Below are 25,296 nucleotides of genomic sequence, written 5' to 3'. Positions count from 1 at the left end.
GTGGAAAAGTAAGTAAGCCTTGTTCCCGCTGTTGCTTATAACACATATGTCACTGGTGTTTCAATGTAGAGAATCTGCTCTTGTCTAAGACTGGGAGTTTAAATCCTTGTGCACATGAAAGCTACCCAGTAGAACAGGCATTTGTCCATGTGCTGCATATAGCAAAATCACACTGTGATGTGTAAAATACTGTACAGATTGCAGTATATACTGTTCAAAGTTTATTTTGAGTCTTCTGCATTTTCATAAGACAAAAAATATGATCTATATCATCTTACAACATTGGCAGTATGAAACATACACACAGTATGCATTTTGAACTGTAGCATATGTACAGAATGTTCACAATTTAAACAGGAGAAATGTAGCTCAGCATGTATCATCTATCTATCTATCTATCTATCTATCTATCTATCTATCTATCTATCTATCTAATCTATATAATCTATCTATCTCTATAGGCTTATTACCATAGTATTAGGAACCTCTCTGAAACCTTTCCAACTGAAGAGCCCTCCAAGCTTACCTTAAGAACTCTCCATCCCTCCCCCTCTCCACCCCACCCCCAAACTCATCAGTACTTGGAAATGCTTCCACCTCTCTCCAGCCTGCAGCTGTTTCTGGAAGTTTCTAATACATACAAAGGACACTTGAAGAAATTTATAAAGGAGCCACTACTACAGTGATGGAACAACAGAAACTACACCCCACCAGTAAGGATAACAACTGGACACAGCTGTATCCAGCTGAAGAGTAACATTATCCATTTCCAAATATAACAGTATTTGCATTCTTTCTCGTCACTTATGACCATGCTGCAGCAAGAACTCTATAAAGAGCTCATGTGAGCTTGAAACTGAAAATTCCTCCAATTCTTAATAGACTACTTTTCTAACAAGAGACCACATCACTATAAGCCTAGGCTTGCACCTTCTGAAAATTAGGTTCCTCTTTCCTGCTAGAGCTTTGTTAAAGGGAACTTTGTTAGCTGAGATGCCAATATCTATGGATACATCTATTATAATTTTAACTGGTACGTTATGTGTAAATATCATCCGGTTGGATTTGCATTGACGTGATTCATACTATATATAAGACATCAAACTTAAATATGTTCTAGCTTCCAGCTCTTTGAGATTCTTTCACTAGTTAAGAATTTAATCCATCAACTTGGACTTCTTAAATGGTTGACACAGAACAGTACTCAGCATTCCTAAGGATGCAAGATGTTTCAGGGTCTGTTCCCTGTATTTTAAAGTGTTTGTGGTAGGGTTCAAAATGGTTTCAGGTGTGGGGATGCTTTTTTTTTCATCTGCAATTGACCCGAGACAGTAACTTTCAACAAACATGAAAAGTGCAAACTAAAAAAGATTGTTGTAACCCTCTTCACACCCTTTGGCAGAACTACAGTAATCTTGGTGTTTTGATGTTTTGATCATGGGTGAGGGCTTACTCTAGCTGCCACAGCTACTTAATTGTATGTGGACATTTATTTCTCACCAAACTGAACTGAAACACTAAATTTTCACAGAAGAGGTCACTAGTAAAATGAGTCATATTTTACTGTGTAATTCTTACAGTGCAATGCTTTTCAGTTCTGAATTAGTCCTTTTCCATGAATTTACAGGACTACTAGCTAAGAAACCCCTTGGGATTCCCAAGCTGGGGATTTCAAATACAGCTACCTGCAAGAAGTTCTAAAGAACTACAAATGAAACATTAGTTTCTCTTATGGTTTCCCTCCATGCATCACATTGCACAATAAGGGTGTCTGATTTTTTGGTCTCAGGAGGGATAGACAGCTGATGGTTTTAAGCAATGTTGCTCAGATTTGGATCACTTTTAATGTGGGACACACTACTTAGATTTTTCCTGGTTAACACAATAGCATTTTTAAATATTTCACTGCAATTAAAAGGAATGTCTGAGGAAGAAGACACACAGCTCTGATGACTTCAAAACCTCAGATATGCCTCAGGCTCTCAAAAATCCTGAAATCTGCTAAGGAAGGTGTTTTGTTAACTGGCTTTTTTATCTGCTAAGATACATTTGGGACTCTACAATTTCAAAAAAAAAAACTTCCAACAAGTCAGAAGGACAAGTCAGAAGACCAGTGTTCTACAGTTTGTTTCCAAGATGAAAGGAATATATAAACCACCAAGCATTGCGAAACATTCAACATACGATACTGCATACGGCTGAAAATGAGCATGAACTTGTCTGTCAGCATTCAACCAATTCCAAAACCTGAAGGATCTTACTCCGTCTCTCAGTGTGAATTTGCATTGAAGAGTATCTTATATCACAGCAACATTTGAGTGTACCTTGTCCCAAATGGCAGTGGAGCAGAAAAGTACTGCTGCCGCCCTGGTATTTTGTTAGTCCCTGCCTTGCCATGAAGTATTGAATTCCCTGCACCTCTTTGCCTCTCCACCTCATCCCGGCTCCTCGCTCTGGGGATCTCCCCATGGCCTGGATTTTGTCTCTCACCTCCTCCTTCCTCTCTTGTACTCTCCGTAACAAACCAGAGAGGTTGGCAGAGTACGAGGAGTGTACTTTCTTCTCATACAGTGTTAAGATAATCCCTCGCTATTTGTTATCATACAGCAGATTAAGTTTTATGAAGCTGTGGGATGTTGCCTTGCTTTTTAAGGGGACGCATACATGACATCGTGTGTCTGTATGAAAACCAAGCGGAGGTCAAAAGGCTGCCAGAGATTGCTATCTGTCCGAGTGTGGCACCGTTCGCCACCGAGGCTACGTTTGCGGGGCACCGAGACCCTCCCAGGGTGCCGTGACTGCCGAAAGGGATTGAATGGCGGGGATCCCTGAGATGCCTCCACCATTCCCGGGTCTCCGTCCTGGCACCTTCCCGCCTCATCGGAGCCTTTTCCCGGCAAGCCGAAGGCTGGGGCTCCCCCTCCTCCGCCGCCGGGAAGCGGCGGGGGCGGGCGGGCGCGACCCTCCCCGCGCTGGGCGCTCCCCGGGGAGGAGCCGGCCGGGTCGCACCGGGCCCGCTCGCCAAGTCCGGCTCCGAGCAGCCAAACCCAGCCCCCTGGGCTCGGGGTGGGCGGGGAGGGACGGCCGGCCGGGCGCCTCTCCTGCCGGGAGCGGGAGGACGGGCGAAACTTTCCTCCCCGGCGGCGGCGGCGAGGCACCGGCAGCCGCCGAGGCGAGCGCCGCCAGGATGGGCCCCGACACGCTGCCGCTCGGCACCTACGGCGGGGCGGCCGCCGCCGCCGCCCTGCTGCTCTGGGCCGTGTGCGTGCTCTGCAGGAGGAGAAGGTACCGGGGTGGGGGGCGGCCGCCACATTCCTGCACGGCCGGGCCGGGGGAGCGGGGCTGCCGGGCGGGCGCGGCGCCGCCGAGCCGCGCATTGGGCCGCGCCGCTCTCCGCCCGCCCCTCCGCTCGGGCCGGCCCTATCAGCGCCCGCCGGGCCGGGGGCGGCGGCCCCCGCGGGATGGCGGCCCCCGGGGGCGGCGGGCCCCGCTGCGGCTGGGAACGGCGCGGGGGCCGTGGGCGGCAGCTGCGCCGCCGGTGCTGAGGGAGAGCCGGGGGGGCGCGGCGGGGGGCGGTGGCTCCTCGGCTGACCTCGGGCGAGGGCGGCCGCTGGCACGTGGGATTCTGGTGTCGCCTGCCGGGGGTGCGTGGATGCCGTGCTCGGAAAGGAGCTGTGCACGTAGCGCATCCCCGGGCCGCTCGGCGTGTGCGAGTGCGGTTTGCTCGGGACCTGCTGCTCCGTGCGGCCGCAGAGCCCCAGAGCGGCCCGGGGCCGCTGTCCCGCGGAGCCCCAGGTGCGCCCGCGGAGCCTGCAGCCGCTGCTGCCGGGGCTTGCGACATCGGCCCTCACTGCCCTTCTCTCCGTGCCGAGTCGCTTGGGTCGCAGGCGTTCTAGTGACTTCTGTTGGTTTTACTCATGCTGTTGCCTTTAGTTTATTTCAAGTGTGCAATCTATATAAACTCAAAGAAGGTACACACGTGTTCTGGGACGTTTCAAGAAGAACGTTCAGGGTTTTTTGATGGGGAAAAAAAAAAGCACTGTCTGAACTATACTTTCTGAAAACCTGTTACTTTATATACATTTTCCCAGGTATTTTTCACTTGATGAAGTGAAATGCTTGGCTACCTGAAGCCAGTACTTGTTGCTCTTCAGTGTCTCTTCTGATGAATAAATGTGTGTAAAGGCTGACGGAGGAGGTGTAAAGAAGGGGAGGGATCAGTATTCACTGGATTGTTTGCTTATTTTTAATTCATAAAATGAGATGCATAGAAAATAATAGATGTAATTCTGAGTAGTAAACTGTTCCTTTTCCTAATAATTGTAAGTTATTTTGCAAGATGCAGACAAGCAAATGCAAAAAATAAATTGCACTACTAGGTTCTAAAAAGAAAACAATTAGAAGGGCAGTCAGTCTGGTAATTTTTAGACCAATATCCCTGACTTTGGGACCATGTATAGAATGAATTGAAAAACATTGCAAATTCGTGTTTTGATCCCAGAGGCATCTGAAAACATAGAAGTGTTATTTTCATGGTATCTGGTTTGGAACCATTATTACATGTGATTTGACTTAGAGAGCCAATCCATTCCTTAAGTGAGACATCCATCCCAATGTTTGAGTCGGGTCATCCCATAACACAAACTGCTTGACAGAGTAGTCTGTGATGATGCTTCAGCTCAGTTTATGAAATGGACAGATGCTGCTCGACAGGTCACTCTTCCTCATCATCATCCATATTGCTCCTCTGACCCTCTGTAAGCTTATTCTGGAAGTTAAACACATAAAACTTTTTTTTTTTTTTGATAGGTTTAGTTTGCTGCCAGTCTAGCTCCCTAAAGAACATCAGCACATAAAACTAAAGGGGAGCAGGACGGCAAATGGGATTGGGTGTCTTTTTAAGGCTAGAAGATATTATACTGCCTCAGCCATATTATAAATTGTGCCTGTCATTTGTTTAAATTCTAGTGCAATCGTAAAAGAATTTTTGAAAATGGAAACAGGCAAAGCTGTTGCTTGTAAAGTTTTCAGCCAGATGTGAGTGGTAGGGAAAAAAAGGATCAAATAATTCATTCTGAATTATTTTCATACCCCTTACGGCTGCAGAGTTTTTCAAGTGCACTTTAGACTCTCCAGCAAAATGGTTTGTGTCACAGCAGTATGATGTTATACAGAAGACCTCACAAGAAGGTGTCTGTCTTGTCCCAAAAACCAAACTGCTGTTTGATTAATTAACTACTTGAAAGCCTGTGCTGTTTCTCAGAGAACTGTACGAAGCACTAGCGAGCAAGCAACTGCCAATAACAAATGGTAAAACCCATCAACAGCCTTCAGCAGAAGGTGCTGGTGTTTGGGTACTATCCTGCCCTAGTAAAATGTGCAATTAATTCTCTTTCTTTTAGCATAAAGAAAGAAAAGAAATTATGCATGGTCTGTAGAGGTGCCTAGGAGCAGCCTATTGATGTTCAGCAACCATTTCTGATCTGTGGGAAGAAAAGCTGTTCTAAAGGTGCAGTGGATTAAAAAATGGGGTTAGAGCTTAGTTCATGCTTCTCAAATATGGTGCAAATCTGTGATGTTCCTTTGCTTATCAGTTTATCTATCCCCATGTGTTCTCCACATGGGGAGTATTGGCAAATTACTCCATAAATAAATGCTGGAGTCAAGGCTATGTTCCTGGTCATGGATCATAGCCATTTGGACAGAAGAGCAGACAATGTGGAGCTTGCCTGTGCTAGAAGAAATTGGTACTTCATGCATGCATGAGCTCTTGTACAAGTTAATATGTTGCCTTAATGTTGGTATGCTTGTAGCAGTGTGCAAACCCTGTATAAGGGAATGGTTGTGTTTAAGGTACCAAGATAAACTTTACCAGAATTATCAAATTTGACATCTTAACCACAGCCCTGCATGGATTCCATCAAGATTACCACAGTAGGCAAGTGTGTGTATATACAAATGAAGAGCTTAAGTAAGTAAATAAACACCACTAACTTGCACTTCAGAGTCCCGTGCGTTTGTTTTGCTGGGCGATGCCTCTGTCCTGCTTGACTGAGGTGAAGCACAATCACCTTTGTGGCTTTTGAGAGTTACACATCTAGAAGCATAATAAGGGTTTGTATATCCTGGAGAAGAGAACTTCCTAAATCCATCACTGATGCTCCTTTAGCAGATGTTAGAGGATTTCACCTTTTTTGGTATAAGGTCCTTCCCTTCTGTTTCCTCTCAGGCTGAGGTACTTGTTACTGGAGTAGGAAAGGTGTTGTATTGACTTAAAATTTTGTCATAAAAGGTGTTGTATTGACTTAATCTGCTGTTGCTTTTTTCTGTAATGCAGCTGACATAACTTGACATTACAAGATTTGAGGGTGAATTCAGTACCAGTTTTCTCAGCGATAGAGTAGAAAGGAAGAGGAATTTCCTTTTGTATAAATGCTTATCATTTGAGTGCTTGTGGCAGTAATAACACAAAGGAAACTAATTGGAGTCTTTGCCAGGTTTTGTATCACAGATGGTGAAGAAAAAGAAGTAGAACAAAAGTTTCTGTAATCACAGAAAAAAATTAATTTGAGTTAAACTCAATGTCAAATGAGTCTCAGTGCCTTCTGCATGCTAAGAGAGATCTCCCTCTCACTGGTTAGTGAAGAAAAGCCCATCTAGGCTGTTTGCTGGGTAATGTGTTTTCTCCAGAGAACACTTCCATCTTGCTGCTGCATGAAAGTATTTCTGCTATGGCAAAAGCTGATGATTTCCTAGCCTGGAGACTGTACAGATTAAATTTTCTTTTGCCTTCATGTTTTACTTCAGCCCCAGCCTCATGTGGGTTTTTTTTGGTTTTTTTTTGGTGTTTTCAAACTTTTTTCCACTAGCTGTACACAGTCTTATGGAACAGGAGGTGAGATGTCAGGTGAAGCTGACTCCCATTTGTCTTCCAGCAGTGATGCTGCCCAAGTCAGAAAAGGGCCCTTGAGATCTTCAGGGGCTGTGTCTCCTGCTAACTTCCATAGGTGTAGTACTATTCCACTTTTTGTTGCTCAGATTGATGCGTATTTTTGGTTGCTAGTGTTCACTGCATGTCCATGACTGAAAATGGTATTCTCTGACTCCCTCCTTGAAGAGCAGATGCTGCAAATTACTAGGAAGAAGAGGCTTAGGCTAACCACAGATTAAAACCACTGCCTTAGGGGAAGAGGACAGTGGAGAGAAGCAGAACAAGAATTGTTGTTTCCCTATTTATCTGTTGAAATTGAATTCTTCTCCTAAGGTTTGCATCCCAAAATTTTTCAGATAAAGAAAATACAGACCAAACCTGGAAAAAGGTTCCTTATCAGAGCTTGGAAAGTTAACACACATCTGATGTGAGCTGCATCAATGTCAGGGTTTGTAAAAATTATCCCCTCTACAATTCTATTGCTTTGAAATGAAAGGTAGATTTACATTACGTAATAGGAAGAAATTCTTTATGATGAGGTTGAGGAGACACTGGAAGAGGTTTCCCAGAGAAGTTGTGGCTGCCCCATCCATGGAAGTGTTCCAGGCCCAGTTGGATGGGGCTTTAAATTTCCTCATGGCAGGGATTTGGAACTAGATGATTCTTAAGGTCCCTTCTAACCCAAACTGTTCCATGATTCTGTAGTGTTGTAGGGTTGGTATTTTAATTATTAGGAATGGTCTTCATGTCAGGATTGCATGTGAGGAATGCTATGGTACTTGGCACATGTTGTGGATTTTACATTACACCAGTAGAGGAATTTCTGTGCTGCATTAGATGGGACGTGTACCTTGTAATAGATTGTTTCTGACTAGTTTCTAAAGCTTCAGAACATGGTATTAAAAACCTCCAAATTTATACAGTGTAATTGTAGATTGAAGTCAACATAAGAAGAATTGCATGATACATTTCTCAGAAAGGACTTTGCTGTGACCTGAGTTATGGATTTAAAGCCTTGTTGAAGCAAACTGTTGTTCATTTTCCCTTTTATTCTATATTTTAAAATACCTCTGATCTATACAATTGCATTAATCTAAGATACTTTTCCCCAAAATTGCTCTCTTGAACCCAGACAGATATTGTTGAAAAGAATATAGATTTTGTCTTTGCCTTCAAGAACATCTTATCCTTCTCTGTGACAAGCTGTGAGCTTGCTAACAGCTCTCTTACCAAGCGAATTGTAGTTCACAAGATGTCATCAGCCTGTCTTTTTTACCACTTCTGCTAATTTAGGCAATATGTTAAGGTAGTTTTCAGTTGGAGGGAACATCAGGAAGGACAGATAGAAGGATACCAGAAAAATCTGGCCTCTTCCTTCTTACCTTGGCCTTCTGCAGAGGCCTTTTTCTCCATTCTTTCGATTGGACCTCTAGGGAGTGCACGTGTTTTCATGACCTCCTTTTGTTTACTGTCATTGTCCGCTCTTACTCCACTCTGAAAAGGACTGAAAACTGAAACTGTTTAAGGCAGAAAAGTAACAGTTCTGTTTCTTAAGTAGCCTTAGGAAACCTTTCTTTCTCACCATCACACTTGGATTTTCTGTCAACTGTTCACTGCTGTGCCAAGATGTGGTGGAAGCTTATTTCTTTGCTTCCTTCTACTGGTCAGAGTTTAAGTGAAGGTAGAATAAAATGAAGTCAGCAAAACTAACCTTCTCAAGGTATACAAGTCTCCATTCACAGACTGTTGGTTTTTCTTATGGCTCTAATAGACCTGGAGGGCCATTATATCACGGGTCTTGCACAGTAGTGTGTTTCAAGACAGGTTTGTCTTTTTCTTTTTTTTTTTTTTGTTCTGCTTCTCATCCTTCTGATTTGTAGCATGTGTGTCATGCACATTTTGAGTTCCACTTCCTACCAGTACTTTGAAGATGACATTAAAGATGAGACCTCTTTTAGAAGATAATGAACCTTCCCAGTGATCTCTGATTTACAGAATTCTTTGCTTAAGGTACACTGCCACCTAGCAACAGTTTCCCTTCCCTCCCAGTTTTCTTGACCTACTTTGTTGGGGGTTGTTCAGCTTCATAGTTTATACCTGGTCTGGCCTTGATCAGCATCCAGAACCCATCAGTAGATGCCATCCTGGTAAATGTATATGTGTGCGAGGTGGAGATATTTTTAGTGGCAATAAGAACTGCTAGCTTCTGTTTTCTGACTAAAATACAATAGTTTATACTTTCATGGGGCTTTTTCCTCCTCATGTTTCTGTGGAAAGGGCCTAATTTTTTTTTTCCCTTCAAATTACTGATTTTGCTGTCTTCTGTTCTTTATTCTTTGGAGCAAATAAAATTAAAGGGTGAGAATTAAAAGGAATCGCTTTTGGCTCTTTTTATTATTCCAGTGCAACATGAAGCATGGAGTGTCCATCTAGAGCACTGTACACAAACACACAGAGTTACAGAAAGTTCTGAACAATTAACCCTTCTGCTCCTCTTCCAAGCTGATAGTCCCATGGTATGAATGAGGACAGCCCATGTGAATACGTGGTGCTTGAAAAATTATATTCATGCTTGCCACTATATTTAGAGGAGGAAAGCAAGCTGGTTGGCAAATCTTGGCTGAAAGGTTACAAATAAAGGCTGATGTGAAGGAAGACAAAAAGGGGCAAATCCTAATCCTAGTGTCCCCTTACATGAGCTATGAACTACTTCTCCTTTAAGCATGATGGTGAAATTTGCCCCCCGATGTGTTTAGTAACTGGTGATGTAACTGGAGAGCTGCATCATCAGGCGACTGCAGGATTTCCTGGAGTCTTGGCTCACAAAACTACCTGGGTCTCAGCTCCCTCAGGAAGGAGTCACTGGGATGCAGGGACTTGGATAAGTCCCAAGCTTGCAGTCTTGCTTGTGGACTCCTCCTCAGTTCCCCTACTGTAAATTGGAGGTCAGTGTGGTCTCTTGATTTACAGATAACACAGACAAATGCTTCACTGGGCACTCAGAGAGTTGTCAGAGATGCTGAAAAGAATTCTTGCATGGTATAACTGCTCAACATATGCTGAGGAACTGTTGCCTGTCCATCCCTTTCTCCTATATGCTGAAATACAATTTTAGGTATTGTATTTTTGCAATAGTCAGCTATGTTGTTGAATTGTGCCAGACACTTCAGTGTTTTGCTCAGTTATGAGAATTATGGTCCCATATAAAATTTTTGGTTGGTTGGTTTTTTTGGTTTTTTTTCTGTTTTTTTTTTTTTTTTTTTTTTTTTCCCAGTCAAGTGTTTTGATTAAGAAGTTGGGCAGGGCTTGTTTTGATAAAGTAATATAACTGTTCTTAGCACTCCATCTAGTCACTTATTTAACTTAGTGCATTGTAATGCCAGAGAGTAGGGGAAATACAGAAGCTAAAGGAAACAGCATACGTGCAATGTTAATACACTATACGAAGTTAAGGAAAATCTCACTGTTAAGTTGGCAGTCTTTTTCTCTTTTATCCAAGTTTTATAGATCTCCTTGGTATTGGAGCCAGACTTGGAACACATTTTCCTGACTTCTAGTTTTGTGCTTTAACTTGCTGCCTTTTCTTTCCAAGACATTTACCATATATGTATGACATTATAGCTGTCTGGTAAACTAACTTTTTCAACCATGAGGCAGATTTTGAATTCTGACTTCAAACTTCAGTAGTGTTCTTTTTCTTTCCCCATCATTTAGTGATCCTTTTACAAGAAGCATGTAGGATTTTAGGCTAATATCCATTTGCATGCCGTCTGGGTGAATTTTGGCTGACTGAGAGTCCCATAAAACAAAAGTTTCCTCTTTACAAACCACATGGATCTTGGCTGTAGATATTCAGTCCCTTTCTCCACAAACTGTTTTTAATGGTGCCAGATTCTTCTGTTTCTTCTCCTTGTTTGGCACATGTCAGGAAAAAAAAATCTTGGCTCTTGTATAGAACATATCTTGTTTCCTCTTAACTGCTCGTACTTTCTATTCGTAATTCAAATCAGCACGAAAATGCTATGGTTGTGCTTCTCATGATTTAATCTTGTAGTTTCCTAAGCAGTATTCCAATTCTCTTAAAAAAATAATGCTCTCTCATACTGTAGGCCTAGTGGTAGGAGGTTCTAGCCGAATGCAATGGATGTGTTCCTGTTGATTTTGGATAATGCATGGAGTCCTGGCAAAGTGGCCTGCTCAAGCCCATGGAGGCATGTGAAGAAAGAACAGATGAGCAAAATGAAGCTAAAATAGGGTGTTACAGGAGTACCCTCTCCACCATCCATCCAATTTCCCCTTTCTGACACTGCAGTGAAAACCTGGACTCTGTCCATAGTGGGCAGTTCAAGAAGTGTCTCCTTCCTGGCCCATGGCAGCCCAGGGATCTGTCAGAGACCCTGTGTGTGTTTGTCACAAGCTACTCATTTCCCTTGCTGACAGCCTTACTCTGCACCCTTTGAGCTCTTGTATGAGTCAATGTGCTTGTGGTGGCCAAGGCAGAGTGCAGCACTGTGAAGTGTGGTTGTCTGTTTTATTGTGACTCCCAAAAAAATCAGCAAACTGCTTAGTGGTCTGCCCTTTCCTTACCCCATTGTCTTGCTTCTCATAAGATCATTCCCCAGATTTCTCCTGAGTGGTCATTACAAATTTTTGTGTAACTTGCCCTTGTCTAAAATGATTTGGGCAAAATTATAAATTTTTCAATGGTATGTTGAAAAATGATCACAGAAAATTGCCACATTTCTTTACTTTTTAAAGTGATTAAGTATTTTTAAAAAAATTATAGTCTAATTTCAGCATGGTGTGAGAATGCAGAAATTCTGCAATTATTAGCTCTGGCAGCTCTGTTTATTTAAAAAAAAACCATAATCAAAACCAACCCAAATATTCCGTAACATGAAAAAACTATTGCTGTTAAAATACAGTGGGCAGAACTGATGAAGTCAGATTTTTCAGTCCTTTTGTACTCTTTCTTTCCCTTAGTATGTCAGCAATAGGGTGGGTCTGCCCCTTGGTCACAGTGTACTACTGTAGTCTGTGAAGGCTTCAGAGGGATGGTCTCCAGCTTTCTAACAGGGACCCAAGGAAAAACAAAAGATATATTTAGAAATTCCCATTTAATCAGGTTAACAAAAGGAAGGAAAGATGGAATGCTTAGGAAAGAAGGACAATTGTGCTGGTATCTCCTCAGAGAGAATTGGAGTGACTTCCATTGCCAGTCTACTCACCTGATGCTTCAGTAGTGTTTGGTCACTATCCCTAGCTGGAACATACTGCTCTGTGTTTTCTTCTTCAGTGCTGGCATGGTTTTCCAGGTTACAATAGCTTGTCTTCAGAGCTTCTGGTGTAAGATAGATCATAGCCATGCTAATTCTCTCCAGCTGGTTTTTCAGCATGAGAAGCTTTGGTAGTCACATTTGGGAAGCTTCCCTAAAAATAGCTGAAAGAGTGGATTGATGGCAAAGCATAATTTTTCCCTTCAGTTGTTCAGGAACTGATCTGCAATATTTACTTAGCTCAGACTTATACTTCATTAAGACCGAAAAATGTCCATGGAAGATTTACTTTTGTTTTGGTAGTTACTAGTTTGATGCACCGCTTCCAGTGCATTATGTGTTTCCTCCATATCCCTCTCAAAAACTTCTATTAGTTAGTCTATTGGAGCAAATTTTTTAATGTTTTTAAAAGATTTTAAGATGACTAGGTTACTTTCAGCATAACCATTGTGCTTAAATAGCAAATTTCCTGGACCTACAGCTGAGGGTGAGGCGTGGTGCCAGAGCCCGTGCTGCAACATTCATCTGCCATTCCTGGTTAAAAAGTAGCAGCTGCGTAGCTGTACCAGAAGTGAAAATGTCTCAGTTCAGGAGTCATCCAAGAACCAATTGTAAAACATGATGAACCCACTGAATTGATATTTGGGAGGAAAAATGAAAGTACTGTGAGAGCTGGCTTGTATGTGGTGCTCTTTTTAACCTTAAGTACATGCCTGAAAGATTCTGATTGAACAGCAGTAGGGCTTAGATGTGTGCATCTGATGATGAAATGGAGCCCATAGTGCATGACTGCCCAAAAGATGTTGAGGCCTCTCCGTGACAGTTGCCATCACAGTGTCTGTGACTGATGGTGATTCATTTCTAGGCCCTGGAGCAAGGGCAGCAAGCCGGGGTCAGAGCCTGGGCTCCTTCTGAGGGCCAAATGAGGGAATCTTGGAGTTTGTGTCCTAGCAGCTTGCATGTAATATCCTCTAAAGCCAGGTTAAATTATCTGTCACTGTTACGGCTCGACACAGAATTGTTCACAGCGGGACTGGAGAGGTTCCCCCTGTATGTCAGTGCTCAGTGGCTTGGGAAACAGCTGCTTGCGCAGTGTCTGGTTTTGTGGTTGAACAGACAGATCAATTTCTGGCATTGCTGCTTTAAGAGACAAACGTAATCAACTTCAAAGAAATCTTGCATATGTGAATGAGTCAGAATTATTTTTTCTTCTATAAGCTATTTAGTTTCATGCATCTTTATGTAGTGAAAACTCTGCTAGATCCTACTTGGTATTGCCACCTTATGAGTGAAGGGACTTTTTTCACGACCTTTGGACTTCCTTACATAGAACCACATCAGCTATAATAAATTCAGAGCCTTAAAAACCTGTTGTTATGATGACTTTAAAATAAAACTGTGCGGGCTGTGTCTGTTCAGTGGTAAGAAGCTAAAATAAGACAATGCTGAGATCTGTTGGGCTCAAAGGAAAGTTCAGGTTTCCTGCTTTCATGATCTCCATTCCAGAAGGAAAGCTTTGTGTTTCTATCTTGGAAGCCCATGTCTAATAAAGCACAGTTATTGTGACCCATCCAGTCTTAACTTCCCACATAGTCTAGTCCTTCGCAATGTCTCCTGCATTTGCTATATTAAATTGTGTGTGAACACAACTGTGCATGGAAGGATGTCCTGCCTTTGGTTTATTTTTTACTTTGAGGGATGTTCTTACCATTCTGTTTTCAGTTTTAGAAAAGAGGGTGGGTTCACTCTCATTAGTGAATGTATATATCCTTTGAAACATCGAGAAGATTTAAGCAAAAGCTAGGAAAAATGTCCTGAGATGTTGTCCAGTACAAATAAACAAGTTCATCTCCCATTCAAAGTATTAAGTACTGCTGTTGCAAATAAATGCCTGCTTAAAGGCAGGTATATATTTAAAGGCAAAGGCACAGGCAAGTTCATCTGACACATCTTTACTTTTCTCTCAATGGCAATTTAGTGTGGACTGAAGCAACTTGCTTTTTATGCTTTCTCCTCCACTGCCGAGAATGTTTGGATGGACCAATTTATGTGTGCTTCCTGCTGCTGCTCTGTAGTCTCTGCATTGCATGCTTGCTTCATTGTTTTGGGAAAAAATATCAGCCAATTCTTTTAACGAAGACTGTGAAAGCCAGAGATAATTCAAATGGGACCAGATGAACCAGAGCTTCATTTTTTCACTTAAACATAAAGAAAATCTTGTTTTCTTTGTTTTGCACACTATTTCAGCATATTTTGTTATTAATAATATCTCTGAGACTATTGTGTTGCAGCAGTTCCAGATGCAGTTCTCAAATGCACTGTAGAAATGCACCCAGTAGAAATATGAGGTATAAAGATGTTTAAACTGTAGTGATACAGTTGGTTTCATCAAAATGAAAGCCCAGGAAGATTTTTCTTGTAATTGTTTTTAGCACAAGTACTATGTGCTGATTTGGAACATCAGATAGTTTCTGTTATTAGACCATGTGAAAAACCCTTCCATATGTGCATATAGTTGCAACTTTGTAGGTTATTGGTGGTGTTGGAAATGTCCTACAGAGATACAGTTTTGGTCCCCTGGTCATTGGATTGATGACTGCACACTTGGCTCAGTTCTCAGCAAATGACTGGGGCGTTGGAAGTGACTGCAAGATGGAAATCCCCACGTGTGCTATGATGGTGGTGGATTCCAAGGTGAAGACTGCCTTAGTATTCCCATGTGTGCAGGGCATTTTCATCCCCACAGCTTTTGCTCAGTGGTCAGGATCCAAGGCTCTAGGTGACAAAACCCCTGCTGTTGCCAGATGTGACCATTTGTACCTCTGGTATCCTGTTTAGTCCCAGGTGCAGTGATCATTTACAGCTGCATCTTCAGCCTTGCTGTATCAGATCCTCCTTTTCACTTTTTGTGGCAAATATCAAATCATCTCCTTAAAGGGGCAGGGTGGTGGAGAGTCTCTCCTGCTCATGGCAGTCAGTAGATTTCTTAAGATTGTGGAAGGGATAAATTAGTTAATTGCCTGCTGAAGTATGAATTTTACTGCAAGTCAACATGGAATAACATAGAATCATAGAACCATAGGTTGGCTTGGGTTGGAACAGGCCTTAAAGATCATCTATTCCAGCTCCCCTGTCATGGAGAGGGGTGCCTTTCACTAGATCAGGTTGCTCAAACCCCATCCAACCTGACTTCGAACACTTCCAGTGATGGGAATCTTGGCCATCCTTGGGCAGTCTGTTTCAGTGGACATCTCTTTCATTTTCCAGGGCTGGGTCGGTCAAAGCAGCCTCAGTAAATAAGAGTTGGCATGCTAAATTTCTTAGAACTGTTCTGTTTAGGGGGAAGCAATGGCACAGTTGGATTGCATCATATGGGTAAGGTTCTTAGGCTCTTTTGCAATCTTTTCATAGTGATTACAACCTGACTGCAGAGTGTGGCTGCAGTGTTGCACTAGATTTACGTCACTAAAGGATAAAGTCTGTGTTTCTCACTCCTCACTTTTTCAGCAGATTTTATGTTTTGTATCATCCCTTTTTTTCTGCTAGATATTAGTGTACTTTTTATGGTCTGATCTCTGAGTTCACTTTTTTACTGTCCACAAAATTCATTGTGCTCTTTAGTAATTGTCTTCACGAATTCTCATTGCTATGCTCAGAGGATAAGCTAGGCTAATGAGACCCTTTTTTTTCATTTGAGTGAGTTTTGCTAATTGCTTTTATCACACTGGAACCTGTAAGGGGATTTTCTGTGGACAAAATGACAACAAAAAAATGAAGTGCTTTTGTTGGTAAGTCACCTGGCAATTCCTCATGGATCCTCAACATAGCTGTCAGCTAACATGAGTGACTCCTTAACGCCCAGTGCCTCTAATTGCCCTTTATTTCCTCTCTGTTTTCCTTGTGTGGGATATCTCAATTGATGGGATGAAACCTGAAAGCAGGTTGTGATGGAGTGCATCTCCAGTCAGCAGTAGAAAGAATAAAAGAATGAAATTAGGATGGTCAACATGCATCAGGAAGAGAAATTTCATCCAGCCTCCTGCACTGTCCTGTGGTTGTGGCTGATCCCTCCCCATCTCAGTTCATAACTTCTATTGTTGCTCCCTAACAGCTCAGCTCTCGCCAGGACCCTGTCACTAAGGGTGCAGACCTAAGGGGTGAGGACTTCAACACTTCCCCTTTTCAAAGGCTCTCTGCTTTCCCAATGATCAATTTGTCTCCATCTCCTTCCCCAAGTCTTGCTTACCGTAGTGAACATCACCCTTAGCACTCATGTACCCCAGAATCATATAATTATTTTCAGCTTGATGCTAGCATAAGGTTTTGTGAAATTCCTAGAAAAGTATAATTGAATTAATTTCAAGCCCCAGAAATGAGATGGCAGCTATTAGTTGAATGTATCTAAAAGGTGACAGCCTCCTTGAGTCTTGGCTTTACCTGTGTTCTAGCTTTTGAAGAAAATTTACATTGAACCTAATGGAGTTTATTAACCAATAATTTAAATTATTGATGTTTATAATTTTCACTAGGTTTATGTAAAATCAAGATATATTTGGATTATTTTTTTGTCTTGCCTAAGTTTTCCCCTTGAGCTCTGCTGTAGTCCTTTATTATCTTTGACTTTGTCAAGAGTAGCTTGAGAGCTTCGTGCCTTTTCTGCCATACCTGCCTTCTGCAGGACTCCTTGCAGGAAAGGATTAGAGCCTTTGCTATTCTCTTCATTTATATAATTCTGTCATTGCCTTGACATCAGCGTAATCTTCTTGACTGGCTGATCAAACTGATTTTCAACAGTTTTAGACAGAGTAAAAAATTAGTGCATTTAGGTCTTCCTTGATTTTTCTGGCAGTTTTCTCTGTCATTCAGACTAACAGTTTTTTTAATCTCAAGTCCCTTTTGTATTTTCCTGTGCTTATCTCCTTTCTTATAAAATACCTGCTACACTGGAATTTTCTAACTTTTGGATCTTTAATTCTTCTAATCTTATGTCAAGTTAGTTAACAAGTGATAACAGACCCTTATCAGACTGTCTATTATTTCATCATTCAACATGAATTTTTGGCCTTACTTTAGACATTTGATATTTTCCACAAATTTCAATAAACCTGGGATTTTATTTTTAGATATTTACTCACAGCATAGAGCTTTGATGGTAGCTGCATCTTAATCATACAGCCAAATGAAATCTCTTCTGTAAGTGGTGTGTGTATATTTAGCCTTTTTGTGGTTCATAGCACATCAATAACAACTGAAATACTATTCCAGCAAGAAAATATTTTAAAAATCACAGCAAATCCTGCTGCTGTAGCCTTCAGAAAAGGGAGAAATGCTCTGGTTTGAAGTCCTGTTTCTACCATGAAATGGCTTTGGATTTTGTTACAGAGGAAGGATTTGCAATTTTGCTTTGCAGGATGAAAATACACAGTAGTTAAGGGTGCCTTTGGGATAACTGCAGACTCTGGATCTCTCGGTGACATGTTAAAGACCAGCAAAAATTTCCAACCTGGCTGCAATAGCTGGGTTTGTCGTCTGTCCTCCCACCAGGGCTGTGCCTGCAGAAGCCCCCGGCAGTGGCAGCAGAACCTGGGCATGCAGGGAGCTGCCATGGTAGCTGTTTCTGGTTGAGGAGCCACCTTTGCATGTCTGTTTGAGACATGTTTGCTCACGTGGAATTTACTGATGATTAGGGCAGACCAGGCCATACAGGAAGGAGTGGAAACCTTAATGCTAAAGACATGCAGCCTGACCATTTACAAGTTCTTTGCTTTTGCTGGAATTCACCATCTCACCGCGCTTACACGTGGGGACTTACCTCACCATGTAAAGGGTAACACTTGGCAAGTTTAGTTTGGATTCACAAAAGTCCCCTTGCATTCTGATTCATTGAATTGATGAAGTGGTGGTTCTTTATAAGTCTTTGAATAGTTTTGGTTTTAGTGGGACTTGAGCTTCTAAGTGGAGCAGAAGCTCAAGTTTTTTGACATATCAGCACTTTCATGCTGAGGCAAATGTGAATTTCTGGTTTGATGGTATGATACAGATTGTACAGCAGTATTTCCTTTCCTTCGTGCTAATGATTTCTGGGGGGAATGTGGTTCTAATGTTATGCTTTGAACAGAATTTCAAAGTTCATTGAGGATGAGACCACTTCTTGTTGGTAACTGAGGTTAATTAAAAATAACACTTTCACATCCATCTACATACCCCTGCAGGATGACAGCTTTCAAGACTGGGGCTGGTTGTAGGTTTCCTTTTATATACAACACCACTTATGTTTGAATTTATGGATTGCATGGAATTGTAATGGCTACATGGCCCTGATCATGAGGCAACCTCTTTCCTCCTTCCCGAAAATGTGAAGAAGCAGTGACATGTTTCTCAAACTCCCTCCTGGGTCTCTAGTGCTATCAGCTGCCTGTGGCTAGACAGAGTTGGCACTTCTGCTAAACTCACCCTTTATTTTTCTTTCCATGAGCTGGCACACTTGTGCTTAACCACACTGGCTAACGAGTCCAATCTCGTGTTTCCCAGTGGGATACTAACTTTTTTAAACCAATCTGAAGCTTGTTCCTCTTTCATGAAAAATATGAGGAGGTGTAATTCTGTTGACTTACACAGAACAAGAGTACTCTGTTTGAGTTGTTGAGAAGGCTGAAGTCTTTAGAGCCTTTTTGCTATTGAAAACAATAGGATGCAGAGTCAAGGACTTCTGTCTTCTGGCTGTGAACCAATCAGATGTGAATTTTCTCTAATCATGGTGATGAAACTAATAACATAGTTGCTAAATGTCACGAATGGCTTTTGACCCACAAAGTTTTTCTGATATTATAGGGTTTTTTTGTTTGTTTTGGGCATCTAGAAACTAAGATAGAACATCTTCAACAAAATCTATCCCGAGCTTGTGAGAGCTTCCCAGGAGAAGTTCTTCATATAGCCTCCAGCTGAACAGATTGCTACTATCAAATTTTTAAGAATTTCTTGTGGTCACTTTAGTACAATATAGTTCCTTCTATAGTATGAACGAAAGTCTGTGGGTAGTAAAAATAATGGGCTCTTCCTATTGTGAAATGTGCCCGTGTTTCTGTGTACGTCTTCCCACAGAAACCAGCTGTGAGGGGAGAAGGAAGGTAGGGTGGTGGGAATCACCTCTCATGGGGTGAGTCACAGGACCCAGTCAGTGTCTGGGAAGCAATCTTTGTCCTGCTCTGCAGACTGAGCCACACAGAGCTTAATTATTAATTTATTTTTTTTCCAAAAAAAAGAGCATTTGCCTCATCTGTGATCAGATTCATGTCATTGCAATCATGAAGAGTGTGAGTGCTCTGCTGTTTTTCCTTACTATCAGGAATATCACTTCTAAACCTGATGTTCAATCTTTAACTGGCAGTTTCTACTTCAAATTTAAAATTATTCCTTTTTTTTAGGTGTTTTTTCCTAAAATAATGAGGATTGAAATAAATGAGAAGACAACTCCAGGGTAATATGAGAAAGGTGTAGGGTAGGTATTTGTATTGGGGTAGAATAGGTGGTAAGCTTTTGGAAACAAAAGAGAGCTCATGAGAAGAAAATTGCAGACTGAAAACCCCTACTCTCTTTTGACTACTATCAGACTCAAACATTGCTGCAGTCTTAGCCTGCTAATTAACCACAGCTGATATATTATGGATGCTTGTCAGTAAGCAGTGTTCCTTTAACTCTGGTTTAACTCCTGAAGATACTATTTTAGGTGCTTATTTTTATCTTAAGTTTTGCATTCATTTACCTGTACGGTTTCATGCCAAAAATATCATTAAAACTTTGTGGGATATATCTTTTATAAATTATCAAAACATAGGTCCTGTCAGCCTACAGCTTTATGACAATGACTTTTGAAAGGAAAAGATCTTGTCTTCTTTTTTCCATAAAATTGATTTCCATTGCTTGCTATTTTCTTTAGTGTCAATTAGCATTTGTTATCAATTCAGGCACTTGGAGATCTTGGAACTGAAAGCGCAGTACAACTTCTGTAAAGTGAGTTTGTTTCGTATAAATGTGTTGAAATGCATGTGTTTGCAGAGTTCACTTACGGTATTCTGAGCTTGCATTTTTCCCCTTTTTTTTTTCCCTTAAGCCACAAAACATGTTAGGCAACCAAACTGTAACCAATCTTTGGCTTTTTTCAAATTTGTAATTTGACTCCCCAGCATGACTATGGGGCTGCAGCTTTGGCAGTGCTGGAATGGTGCTGTTTGTGTGCTGTATTGATATCTCTAAATTATGTCATCTGTGGTGGGCTGTGCTGATTCTTGGTACCCGAAGGTCATCTTGACTTTGCTACTGCAGTGATGCCACACTGGGGCTTAAATCACTTTTACTTCAACACTGAAATAAAAATGCTGAGTGTTCAGCACTAAATTTCATGGCAAAATTTAGTTCATTATTGCACTGTCATATAGCGCTGTCAGAAACTTTTACCTATTTTTACAGGCTGATTAGTCAAGAGCTCAGTGAGCAGTTAGTTCGTCCAGACTTGGGATTCCACACTTTGTGCCATCTGCTGCTTCTCAGCTTTGTGTGTGAGAGCACCTAGCTAGTTCCTCACCCTCATGCTAATGCCAGGGGTGCTCTGAGGATCCAGTCTCATTTTCATGTCCTTTGCACTATTTTTGGACTGATGGACTTTGGAGACCTCACTGAAGTTGCCATTTACAGCAGAGACTTGGTGTATGCTGCGTGCATCTCACAGAACAAGGAGTGCCTCCGTTGCTCAGCAGGGAGCATCCTGTTGAGTAAGGAGGTCTTAAATTTTTTTTACAGGAAAAAGTAAATAGAAACTTATCAGGGGGAAACTTGTCTACAAGATAGGATGGCTTGGATTTTCTCATAGAAGAAAAGTAATGGCACACTCATAAGCAGGAGTAACAGAAGAAGGTTGATACAGTATTAAGAATACAGTAATTTCATCTTGTCTTATTAAAAGTGATGACTGCAACAATAATTTATACATTTTTTAATCAGGAAAGAATATAGAGTAAAGACCTTCAGGCAACTTGTTTGTAATTCCCCTAAATGTACTCTGCCTCACATAAAATTGCTGCGAGAAGTTGATAAGTCTTTTTTGCTCTGCAAAATCAAAATGAAAATTGCTTTCCATTTTTTCAACCTGGTTCTTCTGCCAGATTTATTATGTTGGGAACATGATGTGGTGAAAAAGGCATCTGTAACCTCAGGCTCTCAAGAAAAGGCCCATGTTTTATACATTATTCTCTTCTCTTCGATGGATACCTTCTAGGAAATGTCTTTGTTAGTTGTTCTTTTTTTCCAGTACAGAAATACTGCTTCAACATGTTCTGTGCTGAAATGTCAGCGTTGTGCTGTTGTGTAGGTGGTAGTATGTATTATACACAGTTTTCAAAACCTGAATAATCAGTGATGTGCATGACTTTGCCAGGGAAAACAAATGGCTGTGTCATTTTGATTTCGGTATATCAAGAAAATGTAACCTATAAAAGTTAATTAGCATTCTTCCAGAAGGGGGTTGTTTAACTAACATCTTTATTTCCATGTTTTCAGTTTTGTCAGAAGTTGGAGGGGAGTGTTTTATTCTGTTGCTAATGTATACCCATAGATTTGCAGAGTATTTCACGAAGTTTTATCTACCATGCATCTGTCCTTCATTTCAGCAAGTGGATAGATTTTTCACTCCCTTGAACAACCGCTTAAATCCACTGAAAATTTTTATTCAGTCTTTCATGTGATTTTTTTGCATAGTTTTTATAAATAAAATTCCTTGAGGCTGGTAGTGTTCATGTTATCTATCAAAATGAGATTTTGCCAGTGATTTTAACAAAAGAAATCCAATAATTTGTGTCTGAAATCCTGACCATCTGCACTACTGGTCACTGCAGTGAGTTGATGTATCTCCACCTCTCATGAATTTGGTTCTCTAGTAGGTTCAGTTCTTCCCATTATCCTCTAATTATCATTGCATGCACAAAAGTTTCTGATCTGAAACAAAACTTAAGTTTGGGCACCCATGATACTGAATGAAGTGATCTCGCTTTATTTTCCTGTATAACTTCAATTCATTAGCCTTCCTCCATCACTCTAAAAACTAACTGAGAGAAGGTGTAGCTATTTGCACACCAGCATTACATAACTCTGTGCTAAGATAAATTATAAAAATTTGGGAACAGGTTTGTCACACACTGGCTTCTTTTCCACTGTTCTGTAAATGCACACTTGAGACTTTAATTTTGGAGTCAACTGTGATCTTGTGTTACAAAACTATATATTGAAATGTTTGGTGTCCTTTAATGCAAAGCATGGATGGTGGCTGGAGCTTGTGGAGGGACTTATGTGAAACCACCCCTCCTCCTTGTTTAACTGAGCCACAGGGAACTGGAGCTCCCTAGGGGTGGGCTGAAAAAGTCATCAGGAGCAAATACTGGAAAGATAGTGGCATTTATTAGTCAAAGTGAGGGACAACTGAACAAATGGTGGCAGGGGGAGGGACTGGGGGCAAAGGAATTTGACAATTAACAGTGCATGGAAGACTGAATGGTAAATAAAGTACTGTTATTTCTGCGTTACTATTTTTCAGAAGACATTTCTGTGTTGCCTGGTTATGATTCGGCCTCTCTGGAGTATAAGATGTTTGATTTTGTCATCTTTTTGATTATAAATCCAAGTGTCTACTCTGACCTTTTCTAGAAATGGGCCTTAGCATTCCACTTGGTGGTCCAATACCATCATGTCTTTGGAGAGTATACATCTTCCAGACCATCCCTGTGCTTTCCTGGAAGCCAGCTCCTTTTCTTCCTCATCCTCTTGTTTAAAATACCATATTTATAACAAGGGTTTGTTGTTTCCCTGTCACTGGTGGTTGCTATGTGTTTCTCTAAGATGAAAGCCTGCTCAGTTTTTCATTTATCTGAATTTTTGCAAGCTTCTTCATTTACCTGTGTGGTGGTTGATTCCCTTTTCCTTCTTTAGAGATAGTGTCTTTGTAAGAGTTTTTTTTGGGCTAAAGCCCTGTTTATGTAGGATTGAATCCAAGCCCCCCTTGATTGATAACTAATACCCTTCCCTATATTTCCAAGCCATTATGCTTTCAAAGAAAGTTTATCTTTCCTTTTATATTTTTCACTATTTCTAATATGCTTCCTCTAATTTTTAGTCTTACCAACCATTACCATGTTTTGAATTTTTTCCTGTGAGGGCTCCAAATGCCCATTTACAGTAAACTAACTGACTCGGGCTGAGAGACGTAGTTACAGAGGATTATTAAGCACAAAAGAGAATACCCATTGGAAGTAAAGTGCGGATAATATAATCTTTAAAGTAAGACTGTATATTTTATATATCATATCCATAGAATATCCCTTTCTGTTTTCTTAGTTTTCATTAGTAAATGTTGTTTTCAGTTTTTGACTGACCCAAGTTTTCCCTGAGTTTTCCAGCCTTTGGCACTTTGGCTAATAGAAATTCGAATTCTCTCAAAGAATTCTAAATTTCATTTGCATTTTCTCTTTGTAATTTTGCCCTCCTGAGTTACAACTATTAGGCTTCTCTGTAACATTTGGAAGCTGTTCTTTAAAGCTGTTGACTTTGGAACTGTCCATGTTGGACATAATCCAGGACATGGTTACTGATTACTGCAACACCAGCTTCCAGCCCAGTGATTTATTACATCTCTGTACGTCTGCGTGGTTACTCTGTCTTGAGCAGGGTATCTCTACTGATGGTGAGAGGTGAAAACTCTAATGGTGTTTTCTGTCTGCCTGGCTCTCAAAGAAAAGCCCCTTCACAGCAGAATAATTTCATTTCACATACTGGATGTGCATGAAGATGAGTGCATCCCTACAGTGTGAGAACAGCTTTATTAATGATGCACGGTTTATCACCCCTTCATCCCCAAACCACTCAGGTGCAGAGCTGTAGCTGTGGAACCAAAGTGAGACTACACTCACTTTGTAGTCTCTGGGCACTACCGTGGCTTTGTTGGGCCATGGGATCTGCAAACTATACACAGCCATGACCCTCCACCCTCTGTGCTTCTGATGCAGAGCCCGGCATGAAGAACCACCTTGGGAACCCAGCTGGGTGTTGAGGGCATGGAGCAGGCACAGAGGCAGCCTTCAGGAGCTCTCAGACATTTCTGCATCTGCCCTGCTGATTGCCAGGGCCCGTTCTGAGCCCTGCAGTTCCAGTGCTTTGCACTGCCCTCCATCTTCTTTGGTCTTCAGTGGTGGGAGTCAGGGAAACTGTAGTTCTTGCAAATGAGACTTTGCTTTTCTATGGATACTGTATAATGTACGTAATTTAACCATCTGTTTCAATCTCTTTTGAACTTTCAGCTCTAAGGAATAGGTGACACTGGAAAAGTTCTCAGAGCACTGTATTTTTGACTGCTCTGCACTGTAGTATGCAAATGCCAGATATAATAGAAACAATTTTAAGGCAAACTCAGTAATTTCATTTAAGATCTTTTATGATGTGGAGATCTAGTGAGGAAGAGAGTGAAATACTGTTTCCAAGGTCTGGAATTGAGAATGGTGTAAAGATGGGGAATGTGCCAGTGCCTGGATAGGCAGGCAGGAGAAGAGTGTAGTGCACCTTATGAGATGGACCAATTATTTGAGGGCAGTGACAGTTTTAGTAAAGATTTGAATGGTAGTAAAGTTGAAAAAGTGTGTCATATGCACAAGTATCTCTGAAGATGGGGTAGACTTTTGTGCATGGGTTTGGGTTAAAGTGGAGGACTGGGAGGTGGGAGGAAGATAAACATTTAGTTATCTGCTCAGACTTCCTACAGGCTTGGGATTATGTAAAAGTACTCTGGAAAAGCCCAAACAGACAAATATTTGTGTGGTGAAGACATGGGATGGACAGGAAGATGTTTCCAAAGACCTGAGAAGATTTATGCTCAGTTTAGTATCCTCTTCTTAAAGTGGTGAATTATGAAGGAAAAATTTCCAGCAGAATATTACTATGGGGAGGCCATGGACATTTGGTTGCTTTTGCATTAGCACAGAATATGTTTTAACTTTCTGTCTCTCTAGAGACATTTTCACATTCTGGGGTATTGCTGTGTTAGAGGAGAAGATG

General features: G+C 41.3%; 1 protein-coding gene across 3 annotated transcripts in view; it reads left to right on the top strand.

Moving 5' to 3' along the window:
• Nucleotides 1-3,077: 3,077 nt before the first annotated feature.
• The window catches only part of LOC135444466 (cytochrome P450 7B1), a 127,780-nt gene continuing 105,561 nt past the window's right edge, over nucleotides 3,078-25,296 (top strand). For 2 of the 3 annotated variants that reach the window (XM_064706163.1, XM_064706162.1), the window contains exon 1: nucleotides 3,078-3,285. In XM_064706163.1, the coding sequence (XP_064562233.1) occupies nucleotides 3,188-3,285 (98 nt within the window). In that variant the 5' untranslated portion in view covers nucleotides 3,078-3,187. The remainder of the gene's footprint in view (nucleotides 3,286-25,296) is intronic. The other variant, XM_064706164.1, reaches the window with a different exon arrangement.

Source organism: Zonotrichia leucophrys, chromosome 2, assembly GCF_028769735.1.
Source record: "Zonotrichia leucophrys gambelii isolate GWCS_2022_RI chromosome 2, RI_Zleu_2.0, whole genome shotgun sequence".
Lineage (NCBI taxonomy): Eukaryota > Metazoa > Chordata > Aves > Passeriformes > Passerellidae > Zonotrichia > Zonotrichia leucophrys.
The sequence above is the reverse complement of the archived record's forward strand: the minus strand, read 5'-3'. Positions and strand labels throughout refer to the sequence as shown.